The sequence below is a fragment of the Schistocerca gregaria genome, chromosome X (assembly GCF_023897955.1).
Source record: "Schistocerca gregaria isolate iqSchGreg1 chromosome X, iqSchGreg1.2, whole genome shotgun sequence".
NCBI classification, from domain to species: Eukaryota; Metazoa; Arthropoda; class Insecta; order Orthoptera; family Acrididae; genus Schistocerca; species Schistocerca gregaria.
In genome coordinates this window covers 331981084-332002267 of record NC_064931.1, presented here as the reverse complement: position 1 = coordinate 332002267, position 21184 = coordinate 331981084, and the positions used below count along the sequence as shown (strand labels likewise).

At 36.9% G+C, this 21184-nt stretch overlaps 1 protein-coding gene across 1 annotated transcript in view; it reads left to right on the top strand.

The window, feature by feature from the left end:
• LOC126297714 (patched domain-containing protein 3-like) overlaps positions 1-21184 on the top strand; it is a 570171-nt gene that overhangs the window by 536648 nt on the left and 12339 nt on the right. The window contains exons 16-17 of the mRNA XM_049988846.1: positions 11364-11485; positions 15126-15279. Of these exons, the coding sequence (XP_049844803.1) occupies positions 11364-11485; positions 15126-15279 (276 nt within the window). The remainder of the gene's footprint in view (positions 1-11363; positions 11486-15125; positions 15280-21184) is intronic.

Genomic DNA, 21184 nt, shown 5'->3' with positions numbered 1-21184 from the left:
GGGGAGATGGTGGATAAAGTTGTAGACAGAATAAGAGAAATTAATCAGTACACTTACGAGTTGGGTCAGAGTGATGAAGCAAATAGTGTTCTGTTGCAGGAGGCTGAGCAAAGGGCACTTGATTTATTTTTGAGAGGGTTACCAGCACATATGTCATGGAAAGTGCGTGAAGGGGCTCCGAAAGATTTGTATTCGGCCATTCAGCTGGCAATTCAGTGTGAGGAAATAGATGTGGCAACAGGAGTATGCGAGAGGCAAACAGTATTTGCAGTGGGTATAAAATGTTATGAGTGTGGTCGTACGGGACATGTACAGAGGCAATGAACAGGGGAAGGGGTGAAATCAGCAGCGAGGAGGATGGAGAAATGGAGATAGGAGAAGTGGACAAACGTTAAACGACAGAGGGAGCCCAAGACCCACATAAAGGAGCTCCTGTTTAATTTCAATGCTATGAATACGTATGCAGAGGTGGAATGTTCAGTGGTAGGATCCGTAGGAACTAAAAAGTTTAAGATTTTGTTGGACACAGGGGCGCAAGTGTCAGTGGCTACTAAGAATATAATGGGACGAAGGAAATTAGACCCACCACATTTAGAGTTGCATGGAGTGGGGGATAAGGAGGTCACGCCTTTGGGGTCTGTGACAGTTGACTTTCGCATAGGGAAAGTCCAATTTAATGTATGCATGGGGGTAGTACCATGGGTGAGTAAGGGCTACTACTTGATCCCAGGAGTAGATTTCTTGCATCAACATCATGCCAAAATTGACCTTGGACAGCGAACTGTGGAACTTGGTGGAATGTCATTTCCACTAGGGGAAACTGTTGTCAATGCAGAGCTGTCACGAGGTACGTTCAATGTAATGATCAAACCAATTGAAATGCATACATTGGCATTAAGGCTTAATTTGCATGAGTGTGTGTCTAGTGGCACTGGGAAGTCACATTGGGTAAGTGTGGAGTCGAATCTACCTGTGGGTACAGTATGTGTTACTGAACCATTGAAGGATAATGAAAATTTGGGTTCACTGGGTTGTTTTGTGAAATGTAGTGTGGTACACGTACAGGAGGGGAACGACGGGCGAGTAGTTCCCGCAAACATGGATAATTTTGGCGTGGTACACACAAATTTGAGGAAAGGAGTTTTAGTAGAAAATTTGGATGTGCCAGATGATGAAGACTGGTGTTCAAGAGGTAGGCAAAGCGATCAACCACTGACTGCTGATAGAACTGCATTGCATGACAAAATTAAGCATTTGAAAGGAGAAGAAAGAGAGCAGATGGAAGAATTATTGTGGGAGTTTAAGGATTTGTTTTTTCCACAAGGGCTGTTACCAGCAACTCCATTAGTTCAACATAGGATACCAACAGGGAATGGAGCATGCGTTTGCCGTAAACCATACAGGATACCGAGGTATTTGCAGCTGATTGTGGAGGATTTCATTGATCAGCAGCTTGCGAACGGTATTATAGAGCATAGTAATGCTTGGTGGAATGTCATTTCCACTAGGGGAAACTGTTGTCAATGCAGAGCTGTCACGAGGTACGTTCAATGTAATGATCAAACCAATTGAAATGCATACATTAGCATTAAAGCTTAATTTGCATGAGTGTGTGTCTAGTGGCACCGGGAAGTCAAATTTGGTAAGTGTGGAGTCGAATCTACCTGTGGGTACAGTATGTGTTACTGAACCATTGGAGGATAATGAAAATTTGGGTTCACTGGGTTGTTTTGTGAAATGTAGTGTGGTACACGTACAGGAGGGGAACGACGGGCGAGTAGTTCCCGCGAACATGTTGCTGGGGAGCAGGCATTGTCGTTGTGCCTAAAAAATCTGAGGATGGAACTAAGAAATACAGGTTCTGTTGTGACTACCGATACCTCAATAATAAGACAGTAATGGTTGCATACTCCATTCCAAACATATCAGAGACTTTGAATCACTTAGGACAGTGCCTGTACTTTTCTATGAAGGATTTGACAAGTGGTTATCATCAGTTAGAAGTGGCTCCAGAGGATCGTCCAAAAACTGCTTTCTCTACTCCTGGAGGCCATAACCAGTACATTAGAATGCCATTCGGTTTGAAAAATGTTCTGGCAACGTTTCAGAGGTTGCTAGACAGTGTCTTGAGTGGTTTGAAACCACAGCAGTGTCTTGTCTATTTGGATGACATTATAATGTTTTCAAGTAGTTTGAAGCAACATAGACAGCAGTTAAGGGAAGTCTTTATGAGGTTAACAGTGTTCAACGCAGTTTTGCTTACATCTTCTTGCAAGGAAATTGTTTCATAATGTAAAAAACTCTTGCTGCACTACTCATTCATTTCTTAACACCTGTCAATAACACATTACTCTCATTATTTTGTGATATCAGAACCATAACAAGTGACATCAGAACCATAAAAATGCTGTCTTTACAGTTTGTGTATTGCATTCAGTATCCCTCCATAATTAGTGAGGAGATGAGATCAGAAAAATGATAAGATGATCGTATTATCCATTGCAGAGGTTTGATGTAAGATTTTTGAGAAGAAACTGTTAAAGTGCAAAAGTTTGTAGTGAAATGATGATGTTGTTTTATTATCTTTTGCTTTTGTTAAAGTTTTTACCAAACCCCAATGCTGTGGTACTCTTTACTGTATAGAATGTATGGCTTACAGGTGCTTTTCAGCTGTCATTTAAAATAAGACTGTTTTAGTAATCTCTTTAATCTCCTCAGACAGTTTATTATACAACTTCATTCCTTTGACAAAGATTGTGTTTTCAGTTTTTTATTTATTATTTATTGGCAAATGTAGTTCTAGTCTGGATCTTGTTCCACAGTCATACATAGAACAACTTTTGCAGTAATTATCAAAGTTCTAATGTGCATAACTGATTACTAAATGTACTCACATGTAGTTAAAATTCCCTAGGTTTTGAACAGGTCTTTACAACAAGTGTGAGTGTAATTTTTGGTTATTATTTCATGGTCATTTTCTGTAGTTTGAAATCTATATTCATATTTTATGCATATTTTTCCAAAAAGAGAAGTCTGCAGTTCAGAACTGTGTGTACATACAAATACATCTTCACCTTAGTGGGCATCACAGCCAGGCATTTATTAAATGGAGGCAGCATTTTCCCACTTAGGCTGTAGTTGTTTAGAGCTCTTCTTCATTCCACTCTCAATAAAAACTTAAAAAGTCAAAGTTAGTTTTGGAACAAAGAAATGGTCTACATAAATACTGGATAATTTCAGAATGCTATCTTTATTTAATATGTATGAATAATATGCAACTAAAAAGCATTAGTCATTACACATTTCTGAGAGGACTGTAAGGGTATGAAATGCTAAAGACATTCTGTTTGCTAGCATCTCTTCATTTTAGAAATGTGTCTGTTTTACATACTTGATTTAACAGTGCATTTTTCCTTTCTTCAGACTAGAATTTCTGAAGTTTTCCATTGTGTCCAATGTAACTTGATTGCATATTGAGTAACTGTAAACCTCCTTGAGTGTTCACTTACTTTCTCTGCAATGACTTTTCTTGATTTTTGATCACTGTAATGTTGTTTTCACCAGGAACAATACTTTGTTACTCATGACTATTGCTATTGGGAAAGTCATGATGTATTTTAGGAACATGCTGGTTGTAATGTGATACCCTCCAGAACTCTTGTATTAATGTAATATAGTTCTGATAAGTGTTTCACTAAAATTTTATGTTATTTCTGCTACTTGCATCCTATCTGCTATGTATGTTTGAAACTGGTCATTAGCTACACTTGACACAGTGTGTGAAAGAATTACCCTCCAAAATCTCTTCATAATATATGGCATACGTCTTCTGTACAATTTTGGAAAAAAAAATCATTTACAATGAGCATTTCCTTTAGTGTGATGGCAAAAAACTTCCTTACACTAAGAAATTATTTTCTAAAGTAGCAGTAATTAAAATTGTATATCCAAACTGTTCTCTGTTTTTGTCTTTACTGTGTGTTAACACGCTAATGATGAAACATAGGATACAGACACAATAGGAGTTGTCCGATATGGCAGAAACATTGTGTAATACAACTTCCTGTTCACTTTAGAAGTAACCCTACATAAATGAAGTAAATTTTACTATACTCATGAAACAGTGTAGTGTAAGTTGAATATGACCTAAGAGAAATGTTATAACATTCTCAAGAAGAATTCAGTATACTCCCAATTATTCATTGCAATAAACAACCTGATGTATGGCAATACATGCCATTTACATTGTGTAAATGACTGCCACATGACAACGGAGTACCATTTACACTGTTATTGGCCAACCTATCCTGTTTAAATTGAAAACAAACTCATTTTTCTGATGATAGTCAGTGTGTAAGTGTCAACAGAGGAAGGTAAAAGAAGTCTGTAAAAGATATGATGGATAATCAAAAGAAACATGTGTTTACATTAAAACAAAAATTAGAATTACTTGACAGATTTGTGCAGGGGAAACTGTTGATTATGATACTTAGAATAAGCAGAAAATGCAGGATTGTTTTAGGAAATGAGATTTTAGTTCTAGACCATCTGTACAAAAAAGCATGAAGAGATCTACATTTGATGAATTAGATGCTGCTCTTTTGCATGGTTAAGCCAAAAAACAAGCAGAAGGTGTCTCTTGGGTTAGAGATGGTATTTAAGGCCTCATCTGGATGGCTAATCAGATTCAAACAACATCATGGCATTCATGAACTTATTGTATGATAAGAGCAGCTTAGTTCAAATGTTGTGGCAGCTGACTCCTTCTGGGAAAGTTTCCAGAAATTTGTGGAACAAGAGAACTTCGCATCACACCAAATTCATAATGTAAATGAATCTGGTCTGTATTGGAAATATCTACCAACCAGAACCCTTGCTTTTATAAACAAAATTTCATGCTCCTGGATATAAATCATCTAAAGAACACATTACAATTTTGTGCACCACTACTGTTTCTGGAAACCACAAAGTGAAACTACCAGTGATTGGAAAATTATAATAATAAATAAAAAACAAGCATTCAAGGATATCACAGCTAATGATCTCCCTTTAAATTATTACAGCCAAAAGGGAGCACGGATGGATAGCAAAATTTTCAAAAACTGGTTCCACACACATTTCATACCACGAGTTTTGCAATTTCTATAGGAGAGAGGCTTTCCACAGAAGCTTGCTCTCTTGCTTGGTAACACCCCTTCATATTCTGATGAGAAGATACTTGTATATGATGATGGTCTCATCATAAGTTTTTATCTCCTAATGTGACTGCCATTATACACCATTGGTAAAACAGCACTACTATGCTGGTCTACTGAGAATACTAATTGATGAGGATTATTTAGTGGTATTCTGTAAGAAGTTGACAATTCTAGATGCAATGCATACGATTTCCGATACCTGGCAAGAAGTTAACCCACATTCACTAATCTATTCATGGAGGAAAATTCTTCCAGATATAGAAGAAACTTGAATGAATGGCTGAAGATTAACACGTGTGAATCTGGCTTCCAGTACATGAGTAATGCCAAAATTATGACCGTTGCTTCCAAACAAAACAAAGAGGAGGACAGTGAATGTGGAAGTGGGGTTGAAGACAGTGACCCTGTCAGTAATTTTTCCACATTGCAATGTGTTGATACTCTTCTAGATTACATGGGCCAGAGCTGTGAGGATGGGTCGTGCGTCATGCTTGGGTAGCTCAGTTGGTAGAGCACTTGCCCGCGAAAGGCAAAGATCCTGAGTTCGAGTCTTGGTCCGGCACACAGTTTTAATCTGTCAGGAAGTTTCAAAGAATACATGCTTGGAAATATCTCAATTATTCATGGTTTTTGATTATTTGTGCATCTTTTCCCTCACGTTACTCTGAGTTATCAGGTGTATACTGCAGCTTCAATAAATCTTTTTAAATAATCAAGGCCACTCTCTGATTATTGACTGTATTTAACGAATAAATATAATATGATAAGGCCACTAGGCTATTCATAAAATGTAATGGAACTCTTCTCAGTTTTCATGGAATTAGTTATAACATAGATTATTACACTGAACTGTGAAGTTAAAAAACATACAGATACAGAGTTAGCATTTATCTTTAGGAGAAATACAGTATCTCACAAAACAGTCAATAGAAACATAATAGTAAATGAGAACACTCGACGTTTTTGGACCAGCGTGTTCCCCCACAAACTATTGTCCACCCAATTTCTGTTTCCTGCCGGAACCAGTCACCTTTTTTCCCCAAAAGCTAGGAGTGCTATTGTTTATATTTATGCACTTGTGTTGGACATACTGGGAGTTGAGCCTCCTGAAAGTATGACTAACCCATCTGTCCCTGTATGAACTTGACAATTTTCTGTGTACAAGTTTCATGTTTATATACTGATAACACTAAATGTAGTATTAAATGGATGTAGTGTGAATGCAATTAGCTATTTTTTAGTAATATGGGGTTAATTGAAACGAATGATGTTTAGTTAATCACACATTTGGCACCATACAAAGTAATGATGAAAATTCTCCCTGATTAAGGGTCTTGAGGAAAACAGACTAATTTTTGGGACTCTCATAAAGTATCTTTAGAATACTAAATGGTACTGCACTCTTTTGAGCTTGAGCATGTGTTGAAATACTCCCTTTGAATGAGGGGGTGAATTGAAGGAAAAGGGGGTGGGAGGTGATTTCAGTTGTACTGTTTCTTCAAATGACTGCATTTTCTGTTTCTCTACTGTGGTAAACTTGGAACATGTGATTTGACTGCATATTTAATCAAAACTGTTTGTTTAGAAATAAAGGCATGGCACAGAACCAATCATAGATATTTTCAAAAACAAACTCATTGTGTTGGTTTTATTCAATAAAGTTGTATATTTTTACTACAAATGTAACTCTTATTAATGAAAACACTTTTACATTACTATTTGAAGTTATCTTTCTATAACCAAAAAAACTGAGTTTGCTGCAACATTGTTGTTCTAACTGCAAACACAATAAAAAACATGGTCGACAGCTAATGTAGAATACTGTTTAGAGAACATACACAAGACTGCCAGACGGAGCTATTATATGGTTGTATGAGTAGCGTTTGTCCCCAGGGACTGCTTGCTATCAGCGCCTCTTGTGGGGGCCCAGAGCAGCTGAATGGTGTGCTACTCAAATGGAAGCACCTATCGACATGCATGACAGTAGTGGTGGTGGAGGTGCAGTAATGTGTGGGTTACTACAATTATACTTTATTTTCTGATACATGTTCAAAGGCTCACACTTCGCTCTTGGTAGCCATCAATATGTATTCAATAAAAATTAGTAAAACTCATGGTTACCGGATGCAAGTCTTTCAAGTTGGTGCCTCTTGAGCAATTAGTGTGTCGATTTCACCACTTACTTTCTTAAGCAGCTTCTAGTTTGATGTTACAAGGCAGGGTGTACTTCACTGCCAACTGTTCCATGGCAACCTAGGACCTTTGTAATAATCAACAGTGTTTACTTCTAACATAAGAAGGTTTTCAATTTATACAGACCTTACCTGAGTCCGTTGGTGAGATTATTTAGTTCACAAAACATGACACATTTCTTCCTGGAGCACTGTATATTGCTGAGAGTTAACAGCATGTACATCTACTATTCATTATGAATAGAAAATAAAGCCTCCATTATGTGTCAGCCAGTGCCCAAATTAAACACAAAGTCACATAACAGTTTCATGAGGCATGCACTGCAGGAAAAGTATTGATAATTTCTTGAGCTTCATGAGACATGCACTATTTCCTATCCATAGAGTACAGGGCTTTTTCTTACATTTTCTTGGGCTCTAAAAATGGTGAGATATTTTTAGCAGAGGTGTGAATCTCTGCCCCAAATGTTGACTGCTGTGGGACTGTGGGATGAGGAGTAGTGCAAAGGGAATAAGGGAATACACCTTTCCTCCTTCATGCAGTGGTGCAGCCTATATGTAATGCTGTTTGAACATGCCAGTGCAAAACAAAATGAAACACAGGATTCACCATTAATTAGCTGCACACTATCGTATTGCTTTATCTCAAAGGCTGTCAGTAAATGAAAAAAGTATTAGCTGCCTGAATATTTTTTCCTGTTGAGGACTGGACACAGTGAATGCTTCAGGGCTGTCCATAAATCCGTAAAAGTATAAGGGGATGGAGATCACTTACGAACAACATGTTGCAAGGCATCCCAGCTATGTTCAATAATATTCATGTCTGGGGAGTTTGGTGGCCAGCGGAAATGTTTGAACTCAGAAGAGTGTTCCTGGAGGCACTCTATAGCAATACTGGTCGTGTGGGGTGTCACATTGTCCTGCTGGAACTGCCCAAGTTCATCTGAGTGCATAATGGATATGAATGGATGCAGGTGATCAGACAGGATGCTTACATACGTGTCATCTGTCAGAGTCATATCTAGATGTATCAGGGGTCCCATATCACTCCAGCTGCACCCCCCCCCCCCCCCCCCCCCCCTCACACACACACTACTACAGAGCCTCCACCAGCTTGAACAGTCCCCTGCTGACATGTAGGGTCCATGGATTCATGAGGCTTTCTCTATACCCGTACACGTCCATCCGCTTGATACAATTTGAAATCAGACTTGTCCGACAAAGCAAAATGTTTCCAGTCATAAACAGTCCAATGTTAGTGTTTACAGGACCAGGCAAAATATAAAGCTTTGGGTTATGCAGTCATCAAGGCTACACGAGTGGGCCTGTAGCTCCTAAAGCCCATATCATTGATGTTTCACTGAATGGTTTGCATGCTGACACATGGTGATGGCTCAACATTGAAATCTGCAGCAGTTTGTGGGAGGATTGCACTTCTGCCACATTGAATGATTCTCTTCAGTCATTGTTGGTCCCATTCTTGAAGGATCATTTTTCTGGCTGCAGTGATGTTGGAGATTTGATGTTTCACCAGATCCCTGAAATTCATGGTACATTCGTGAAAAGGCCGTATGTGAAAATCCTCACTTTCTCGCTGCCTCAGAGATGCTGTGTCCCATCGCTCGTACACTGACTATAATACCATGTTAAAACTCACTTACATCTTGATAACCTGTCATTGTAGCAGCAGAAACTGATCTAACAACTGCGCTAGACACTTGTCATATATGGGTGTTGCCGACTGCAGCGCCATATTCTGCCTGTTTACGTATCTCTTTATTTGAATACGTACCCCTATACCAGTTTCTTTGTCACTTCAGTGTATTTTAACACACCAACAGGAAAGATCCCAAAGTTGCAAGCACAGCTAGAAACAGACAAAACGTAACTCTGCAACAAGAATAGCAAAATCTTTGTATGTGTATTCCCTAATAATTATTTACTGTCAAAAAATAATAATGGTATACAAAATAGTTACTAACTGCTGTTAATTTACAGAAAGAAGATTCACTATGTGACAAAATGTACACTGATTTGAAAAGACCTGGCATGTTAAAACTGTATGCTGGACTGGAATTCATACCTGGGACCTTTGCCTTTCACTGGCAGGTGAAACTGAGCTATCCAAGAATGACTCAAGACCCACACAGCTTTAGTTCTGCTAGTACTTATTAATTTATTTCACATGGCAATAATCCAAGCATGAATAGATGTCCTGGTGGGACTGTCAATGATGCTAATTAATTACTTAAGTAATTCATGCATTATCATGTTCTGTAGCCTTCATCATGCAGGAAAACTTTCAGGGATGTGGAACAAGAGAAGGTATATATGAAGAAAGACAAACAGCTGAAACAAACTGCATTAACTAATATTCAGATGCTATATACAGTCTGTGCTTATTCAGGTAACATGTAATAAATGCAAATTATCACAAAAGTATAGTTTTTAACCACATGGTTTTAGCATAATTAGCTGATGAATAGTTGTGCTTAGATATTCAGCACTCAGTCACTGATCCTGCTGGAATGTATCTGTAAGACTCAGTTAAAATATTACAGGAGGTAGTGTTTATGTCCCAAATGCATGTCTGAAAAATGATTGAGTAATACAAAAGTTACAACTCTCTCAAAAATTACTACTTACCCCATTATTCTAAATAACTCTTGTTTATCCTCTTGGCCTACTTCTTTCTTATCATTTATATGACTACATTGCTATTATTTAAGAACAACAGGTGCCTGTATGTTGTACAAATAAAGGCCAGATTAAAATTAATGTTGGTACTTGACATGCAGTTAACAGGAATCTATATAATTGGGTAATTTGTAGGAGGAATGGCTAATTTTTTTTTATATTTCTTTTTCAATTTTTAGGTGTCCTTGATGATCTGACAGATAGAGCACTAGACTCTGACCCTTGACATGTGTCGGGGTCTTCCCCTTTCCATTCCCTTGAGGATAGTCCCAGGTCCACTCAGCCTGCTGTAGAAATGGGTACCAAGAATCTGTCCCGGGAGTAAAAAGTGGCCGCAAGGAGGGCCTGCCACCTCTCCTACTCCTAGTGCTACTGTGAAAAGTGAGGCTGCTTTATACCTGCAGTCAGGCTAGGACTCTGGTCACAGGCTGGTGCCAAAGACTTTGAATTTTTAGGGGTTCATAAGTTAAATTCTCTGTCCTATACATTACGGAAAAGTGAAAACAGTCTGTAATAAAAAGCCTGATGCTAAAATGATATTTGCACAACTTGTTGAATGAATAGTCAGAGAAATCAGGTATTTAAGAAACACATATGAAGAATGTACTGAGACATTTAGTAACAGTCTGCACTAGGAGAAATGGGAAAATGTTTACCTTGCAAACAATGTGTATTTAAACTTGAGAACATTCTTAGTTTTGTGTCTGGAACTCTCTTTAATCATAATTCAACTGAACTGTATATGTGAGTAAAGTGTGAATAACATCATATATTAGAATACTTATGCCAGAGAGGATGAAATGTAGATAAAACATCAGGTATCAGAAATTGTACAGTATCATAATGCTGCAAGTAGCATTGTGAAATCTTAAATTATTTGGGCAAATAGGACAGAAGAATATATTATATATGTGGCATAAGGGAGAGACGTCTAGAAAAAGAAGTAAAAGGAAGGACTGATAAAAAAAAGCACTATTTTGAACTGGAATGGACAGAGTGAAGAATGGACTACTTTTTTTCTATTTTACTTCCAGCTCCAGGAATCTATTTTCCTCAGAGCTCCATGTTTATGATTAGTATGTCAGACTTTTTGTTGTTTGCATCATCAGATCCATGATAATGTACTGTTTTTATTGATCACTATTCATGTTGGAATCTTTCATATTCGATTCCTTGCACACACAGTTCATATAAATTATTTTGCTTGCTTAAACATTGTAAGCTGCTGTTTATATTTCTGGGACAGTAAATGTAAAATCATTTTTATTATTTACAGAAAGAGCTGTAGAGTGTATTAGACGTATTGGACCAGCAGTTTTCAATGGTGGATTCAGTACATTCCTTGCATTTTCATTGCTGGGAATTAGTGACTCTTACCTCTTCACAACATTTTTTAAGGTATGTTCTTTCGAAAACTATCAAAAATGTGCTTCTAATTTACACAGCTGAAATTTGGTTATGATGTTGGCAGATAAAAACCACTGGAAGAATTAAAAGCAGTACATCATGCAAAATGTAGGTTTATGTGATTATAAATGCAATAATTTTTATATGTTGCACTACTATAAATCCAGTATTTCACAATCTCCATGTCTTCTCAGAAACTCATTTCCATAAGCTGACAATTATTTCACATTCCATTTATTATATCATTTTGAATACAGACAGCACTTTTCACTTATGATAAACCAAACAACTGATCTCTGGTGTGCTTTAATATGATTTGTTTTGATTCATTTGGTGTTCCAGAGATCCATGACCAAACTAATTTACAATGATATAGCAGGCATCAAGCATTTACAATAAATATGTACAAGATATTTTAAAGGGAAATACATGTTAACAATGCGATTCATACACAGTTACATGTATTAAGTAATAAATGCACTTATATACCAGATGCACAAGTATGAAACAGGAATTTGGTTGCAATAATTACACTCTGTTGTTTGAAACTGATACACAATATTTTATTCAAAATAATCTCCACTGCTATTTATACATTTCTCCCACCTTTCTGGCAGGCTATGAGTGCTATGCCAAAAAAACAGTTCTTGTTTTGAAGCAAACCAGTCAACGAGCCATTTTCATACATTTCCGTATGAATTGAAGCATCATTCAGCAAGAGTATGTCCTAGTGTTGCAAATATATGATAATCAGACAGACCCAAGTCTGTATAATAAGCCGCATGCCCTAGTATTTCCCAACTGAAAGCCTCGATTGTTTCTCTGACCCATTTCGATGTGTGTGATGGGGTGTTATCATGGAGCAATATGACTTTGTGTTGCCTTTTTCCATATTCAGATCATTTTTCATGTAATGCTCAATTGGAATGAATCATCTGCTGTTGGTAGTGATCAGTGTTACAGGTTTCACCATATTTTAGGAACTCATAATAGATGATACCCTTCTAATCACACCGAACACAGAGCATTGTCATCTTTGCAAAACGATTTGATCTTGCAATGGATGTTGATGGTTTGCCTGGATTCACCCATGATTTACAATGCTTGGAATTCACAAGCTATATTCATTTTAAATCACCTGTCACTATTTGATGGAAAACAACTTTCTTCTGTATCTGGCGAGTAGTATTTCACAATAGTCTTTCGATTTGCTTGATGTCTTTCATTCAGTTCATGCAGAACCCATTTTCCCATTTTCTGCACCTTTCCCATAGCTTTCAACGGAAGAGAAACGCCTCTATGCATCACATTCAATTGTTTCACAAGTTCCTGTTGAGTTGGAGTACCATCTTCAAGTTATAACCCTTGCAATTCGTTGTCTTCAAACTTTTTCAGCAGTTTTTCATGCTCATGATTTCTCATGTCAAAATCACCATTTTTGAATTTTTTGAACCATTTGAAACATTGTGCTTTTCCAAGAGCATGTTTGCTGAAAGCTTTGACAAGCATTTGGTACAATTCTGCAGCAGTTTTCTTCAATGATAACAGAAAATCAATGCGGTCTGCAAATTGTAGTTCGTAGGCATAAAACTTGACATGTTTAAGGGTTTGAAACAGATACTCATGTATGGAACTTGGGTTACTATATATTGACAGTCGTCATCAGCCATTACAGGAAGCAGATCGTGTTGCAGATGCAGTCTCACAGGCCCTGCATTGATGGCTAGCTCCATCTGTAGGGAAATTGCAGTTTCATACTTCTATACCTGGTTACACTTTCACATAATTCAGGTTTGTATAATGGTTTACAGTGCATCAAACTGTAATTGACATAGAATACCATAAAATTACTATAAGGAACAGAATCATATTTCTCAAGGGTTACATTTAACCAGTCTTTCTTTAAATTTATTTGCCTCAATAATACTAGATTTGTTATTGGCAAGAAGAGCATTGTATGTGTTCTGTAGTATATAATTCCTCCTTAGAAACTACAGCTAAAATTATCTAATTGTTTGGTGATGTAATTTTTGATGACAACAACTTACAAACAGAAACCCTATGGTAAACGATGAGAAACTGTGTACCTAATTTTTTTGTCATGTATATAATTAACTGCCACACCAAATTAATAATGACTGATGATATGGATCCTCTGCAATAAAAGAAGATGTTGATTTAGTTAGTTTATTAATCTTGAAAAAAGAGAACATGCCTAACTATGTCCTTCTCATTCACACTGATATACTTCAGAAAGGCAGGTCCATTTGTTCCAGAAATGCTACAGTCCATTAACATGAGTTCAGTAAAAATCTGATTATAAGTGTAGTTACCTCATATACAAATTATTCAGAGTGCCAGTGACCCTGCTAACAATGGGTATTCACAAATCATATACATCAACACCTGGTCCATAATTTTAGTTCTGTTCTACAGCAATTTTTACACACCTCCTTAAATACTTTCCACTCTAACTTCACATGTCCATTTCTCACAACTCCTTCCACCACCATTACTGACTCTGCATGCTCATTACTGCTAGCATTGTTGGTGCAATGTGGCAATTCACCAAGAGATGCCAAAGACAAACAGTAAAAATACTGGAAGGTAAGGTTCACTGGTTAGTGTGTCCTGCTGGGTTGATCTTACATTAGTGAACCCTTTTCTAGCTTACAATAAGGCTTTTTTGCTCTCTATGCTGTTAAAATCCTGATACCTTGATAGGAATAACTGGAACAAATTTAGACATTCAACTTATTTAACTTTTATGCTTTGTCAGTTTGTTGTTGTTATTATCCCATTTTATTTCCATTAAGACTACTTTAAAACTGTGAGATACTCAAATAAATTATGGTATACATGTGGAATAATGGATTTCGGCTACCAAATAAGCTACAAATTTTTAGGCGTATTTCAGTATTTGATAAGCTTTCATAGCTGTACAATATTGTTTCAGTAGGAATAATTAGAATCAGATATGCTTCAACCTTCTAGCACAACAAGTGCATGTGGCCATGAGGACCAGAATATTTGTAGTCTTAGAATACTGCTATACATCAGCCACTTAAAAGAGGTGATGGACTCTTTTGTAATGAAAGCAGAGACATAAATGTTCCAGATCAGACCACAAACCAGTGGAGTGTTAACTGATTTCCCTGCCAAATAATTAAGTATGAGAAGAAAAGAACAAATCACATTCCAACTTACTGTTTTTGATGACTAATGTCGTAGATCAATGCTGATTACACAAACTTAAAGACAGTGGAATAATGAAATCTCATATTTTCATTATATAAACTTGATTTAAATAATGACGAGTTCAGTTGTATATGTTTGGCAACATTCAGATAACCCTAAATTGTTTTCAGTGCCTCAAAATTAATTTCAAATAATGATGGACACCCCATTTGATGATAATCTAAAAACGGAAGGGCTGTTATTGCAAGATCAAGTAAAAATTTTCAAAAAGAATTAAATGTACACCAGATGTATGTTATATCTTATGGTAGAGAAAAATCATTATTGACCGTGTTCCTCATTGAAGTCTTAACATTTATGTACATTTCCATAATCTGCAAAATTTTGAAAGAATAATTAGATGTGTAATTTGAGGAAGCCTTTTGTTTTACAGTTGTTTGCTGGTGTTGTTGCATATGGATTGTTTCATGGCCTGATTTTCCTGCCTGTTATTCTGAGTATTTGTGGTCCACAAGACAAAAAGAGTGCCAAGCTACAGGCAGAAGCAACAAATGGAATTAATCGTTTTGCAAAACTTCTGACTGCAGGTAAGTCTTGGTCCATGTGAATCAACAAAAAATGTAAAAAAAAAAATCAAAAGGAATCATACCGCCAATGAATATTTAAAGTTGAGCAACCAAATTCATGTATGCTACTGAGCTAAAACATCGTGACTACCTGCTTAGCAGCATATTGGTCCACCTTTGGAATGCAATACAGCAGAAATTCTTTGTGGAATGGATTCAACAAATCCTTTGTAGATTCCTGGGGGTATACAGCACCATATATTTCTATGCAAATGTCATACAATTTCTGTAAATTAGAGGCTGGTGGTTTGTGGATGTGGAACTAACACTTGATGGTATCCCTGATGTAGTCCATTCAGTTCACTTCATGCAAATTTGGTGGCCAAGTGATCAACATGAGTTCACTATAATTCTCCTCAAACCACTGTAGTATGATTCTGGACTTGAATCACAGCCAGTTATCCTGCTGACAGACATCTTTTCCGTCAGGGAAGAGATGAAGCATAAAGGGATGCAGGTGGTTGGTAATAATGTTCGTGTAATCCACAGCTGTGATGGAGCCTTTGATTACTACCATAGATCCCATAGAAGCTCAGGTGAATATCCCTTATAATGGTACTGCTGCAACAGGACTGCATCTGTGGCATGGTACATGTTTCAAGCAGACATTTGCCTGGATGATGGCATAACTGGATGTGACCATCAATCTTATTAAACAAGAATCGAGGTTCATATGACAAGGGAACACTTTTCCTTTGATCTATGGTCCAATCTTCATGATCTCATATCCTTTTCAGTGGTATTTGATGGTATCACTGGGTCAGCATTAAAACTAAAATTATAAATCGTGTAAAATGTGGCATGTCGCTAACAGCAAAAAAGAAACTTCATTTAATGAGCATAAACTGCATGGAGGTTTACCTTCAAGGAATGCTGAAAATGTACACACACACACACACACACACACACACACACACACACACACACACACTCTCTCTCTCTCTCTCTCTCTCTCTCTCTCTCTATCAGCAAGTAACTCTGGGAGATATTCAACTGTCTCTTCTGAGCTGAAACCAAAAATTTTTGTGTTTCATCAAAATGATATCAATAGTAAACTCATAAGCAATACAGCATTAAAAAATGTATAATTTTTCTTTGTGACCATTATTCAGTTTGAGGGTTTATGTTGTAAACTGGGTACGTACCATCTCCTTAAACATAATATTACCATGTTGAAAGTATATTTGCATTGTAACAATGCCATTGTAATGTAAAATTTGTATTTCACGGTCTTTCATGATCTGGGTGAAAGAGACACAGTGTTTCTGTTCCAACCCAAGAACACAGTAATTTATTGCTTGAACAGTATACACACGTGGAAGACAAGATACAATATAATACCAATACACAAGGGAGTGGTGGAGCCTTGTGCTCATTAGTCCCAACAGGGAGTGCAGCTGGCAGGTCATGCATGCAATTGCTGTTGTATTAGAAGGCTGTGTGGCCTCTAATAGCCATATCAAGAACAAACTTCATGTGCAAACTGTGAAGTGACACATGCATATAATTGGTAGTTATAGCAAATTCACAATGGCTTGCAGCTATTCCCATAATATTACACATTATTACCACATTGGTAGCCAATGCAGTAATTACAAGCTTTACAATAAATTATTATTACTCTACCTCCCAGCAGATATTGGAGAGTGGAATACATTATTTGTCATGTACTGGATTTTTATTGTCCTTTAAGTCTCCTATAGCACAAAGTGAAAGACTGAATGGCAAATCTTATTCATATATGTACCACTTCCATGTAACAAAGCCAAAAATATAGAACCAGATGATTTTTCTTTACCATATATGTGGGGTGAAAGAATGATAATAATTTATTTAATTTATTGTGACTTTGGTAATTATTACATTTGTAACCAACTTATTAACGTATAAACAATACCCAATACTACCTGCTGTTATGTTAGTGGATAGGGATGGTCTGACTATTAATTACACCTAATAAGTTACAAAATTCCAGTTTCAATATAATAATAGGTGCTAGAAACCTATTAATTACTTAGTAGGTTTACCATAAGCTATGAAGTACACTAAAATCAGCAAAATAGTTCATATTACTGTAAAATGTTTTCTAAGAATGGATTTAAATTTCCATGCTCTTCTATCCTATAGTACAGGGGTGGTCACTATGTGGCTAATGAATCTCACAATTCTTGCCTCAGTGTAATGCTGTTTTTGACTTGACACTGCTGTATGTGTGCAGCTTTCTTGTTGCTTTGACATTGTATACGGCAGTTGGTTGTCAGTCAGTCTTGCAGCGAGTAATGTGGTTGTTGATCTGCCATGCAGTAACATTGTTTCAGTAAAAGTGAATTTTATTAGTGGTGCCGTAACAGCTATGGGGTTGTCTACGGAGTGGAAATATGATGAAGAAACTGGAGTGGTTACTAAAGAGGGGGAAGAGGAATATGTTTTTGTAGAGAAAACTAATAAAGAAATGAGCATTTTATGTCAAATGACATTGTCACAGTTCTGCTGAGTTGCAGACAGGCATGTACGAAAGACAATCACACTCTCAACACTAAATTTTTGGTCGTAGCCTTTGTCAGAAAATGAGAGCACACACACATTTACACAAGCACTCAAACACAGCCCATGGACACATGACTGCAGTCTTCAACTGCTGCATCTACAATCTCTGAGAATTAGATCCAAACAGACCACTCCTCACACCTCCCTGTGTCTCGTTGGCAGCTGCTAGGTTTGTACAAGAAGTGGTGGCAGCAGTGACTGCAAGCTGAAGGGATTGGTAGGAAGGCGATGAGGGAGTAGGAAAGTGCATAAGTTCTCAGCTGCACCCAGTCAGCAACGATGCATTACACCTCAGTAAACAAACCATTTAATTTACTGAGACAAAAACTACATTTTTCCTTTGTTTTTTTTTTTTCAAATTTCGCTGATATGTTTCAAATTCCCTGATATTCCATGATTTCCAGAACTGGTGGCAACCCTGTTACAGCACATTTTTGAGCAATGAAGTCTTTCTTTCTTAAACATGAGTTACCCAAGAACATTATTCCATATGAATGAAAATATGCAACATATGTAAACTTACTGATTTGTCTCTCCCCAAAAGTCGCAATGTTTCAAAGTGCAAATGTGGCCAAACTAAGTTGTTTTAGAAGTTTAAAAATATGCTTTTACCAGTTTAAATTCTCATCATTATGTAGACCTAAGAATTTTGAAGTTTCCACCCTATTTACTGTTTCCTCATCATGTCTTATACTTATCATTGGTGTGGTAACCCTAGATGTGCAGAACTGAATATGTTGTGTCTTTTTAAAAATGAGGGTGTGACCATTCGCAGAAAACAGTCAATGACACTTCTAAGAACTTTGTCTACCATTTCTTCTGTTTCTGTATGTATGCTTAGACTGATTACAATGCTAGAGTCATCTGCAAAAAGAACCAATTCTGCACCTAAGACTGAGTCTTGGAGGAACCCACACGATTTCTCCCTAGTCAGCCTAGTCAGAATAATGTCTCGGGACTATAATGGTTGAATTACTAAGCACGACTTCCTGCATTCTTTTAGGCAGATAAAACATTATCAACTGGTTGGATATACCATCAATCCCATAAAACTTTCATTTATCTTGGAGAATGCTGTGATTCACAGAGTCAAATGATTTAGGTAGGTCACAGAAAATACCAACTGGAGCTATTTTATTATTTAAGATTTTTAGAATTTGGTGAGTGAATATACAAATGGCATTCTCAGCAGGGCACTCTTCTGGAATCCATACTTTCATTTGTTGTTCCTCAATTGGGACAGTATTCTAGAATACATCACCATATCAACAATTTTGGAAAATGATGTCAGTAATGAAGCAGGTTGATAGTTATTGACTATCACCATTCTCACAGATGGGTTTGACAATGGCATATTTCAATCTCTCTGGAAAAATGCCTTAAGTAACTGATGCATAACATATTTAAAAAACGACAGGGTTTATTATACATTAACAGATATTTAGTAATCTACTGTAAGCACTGTAAAAACCAGATGAGCTTTTATGTTTGACAGAATTCATGATTTTCTTAATTTGAAAGTGAGGAGTTGGTGATACATTCATATGACTGAATTTTATGAGAGTATCTTTTTCAGCATATTGCTGTGTTTACTTTCTCTTGAACTGTTTCTCCTTAAACTTTCTAATGTAATTAAGAAAAGATAATATATATTTAAGAAATGATTATATATATTTCATATCTGAGACTCATCGTCTACAGCCCTTCCATTCACTTATTATCCTAAATGTTGAAAATACCACTTCACTTGTAAATTTATTTTATTTTCATGGCCGGTTTCAGGCTCTCAGAAGCCCATCCTCAGGTGTCGCAACTGTGATGTGGCCCCCGAGCACCGCGGTGGATGTGTACTAGGCACACTGTGCTACCGATGAGTGCGGAACAGGGAGTTATTATCCTGTTCTGTGGCTGGTTGTCCTGTCTCTTGTTTCACCACATTCCATGTAGCCTTAAATCTTCTGCTGGAATTACTGATTTCTGACATTATGTGTATGTTCCTTGGTTTTTAAATAACTGCTCTTAGTAATTTTGAGCAATTTTGTAGTGTGCAACTACTTCAGGATCTCTACTCATTCTTGTCAATGTACACAATTCCCTTTTCCATGGGTTTTTACATGGCTGTTTAGTGTCCTTTCTGATAAGCTTATGCCTAAAGCTATTTTCAAATAATGATATGGAACAGATTAAATTTTATGTTGGCATTTGGTTCATTATAAATTTCATTCACCATAGATATTCTTTTATGTGTGTGTCATTCCACCTGCTGTCACACACTGGTGTGGTGTTCAGCCTGGAAATAGTAGGTTTGTATCCTGTTGGCTAGAAAATTTCCATCATCAGTATTTACCTGCCACCAGGAAGAAATGTAATGACATACAGTTTCTGATCACCAGAATGTGCACTAAAGATGTGAGTTTACAACCGAAAACTCTCTGTAGTGTCTCATAGAGTGAGAGCATATGACATTGTTGATAACGATCTGTCTGTAGGGCAGCAACATTAAGCTAGAGGGTCCACTTGATCATATTAAAAGAAGTAGGCTATGTGATAGTTCTGAATTTCGCCTTCTTAGTTCTTATTCTATTCTGGATTTCACCTTCTTCATTTTTATTCTATTCTGTGAGAATAGTATGACAGGTCACATGTTGCAGTTATCAAGCTCTTAATCACTGGGTGATCTTTCATATTGTGGTCCATCTATCTCGCTGTTATGTTTCATATTAGTTGAATGTGACTTCCAACATGCATATATTGCTAATGATCACTGTTAACCCTGGCAGTTATAGTTTCACCCCTCAGACACTTAAAACAGTGGCTCATGAAAGGTCTAAAGCCAGTATAACTTCAGCGATGGGCTACCCTGTATTTCTTCCCTTGATATTGTGATGGCATACACATTTACTAACACCTTATGTCTTACCCATCAGGTATCCAATTAAACTATAGTAAGTGCCATTTTGAACTATTTCATTTGTACAGGTGACAGGACAACTATCAACTTACTGGTTATCTCTAATCCATTTTATTATCACTATGGATTATTTTCTATGCTTTTAGTAAGATGATCTGCTTTAGTCCTTTTGAGAAGAAATTACTGAAACCAATGCACCAGATTAGTATCAGATAAGCAGCCCAAAATTACTGATTTTAGTTATTGTAAAAGTAAGAAGCAGCTGATAATAATACTAATGTGTTTCTTAATAAATTCCATATTCCTGAAGGTTGCTAAAACCAACAACTTATGCAATATGAATGAATGAATGAACGACTTAATCAAAGTAATGAGGAGCCATAGTTATTTTGAGATATTGCGCCACTT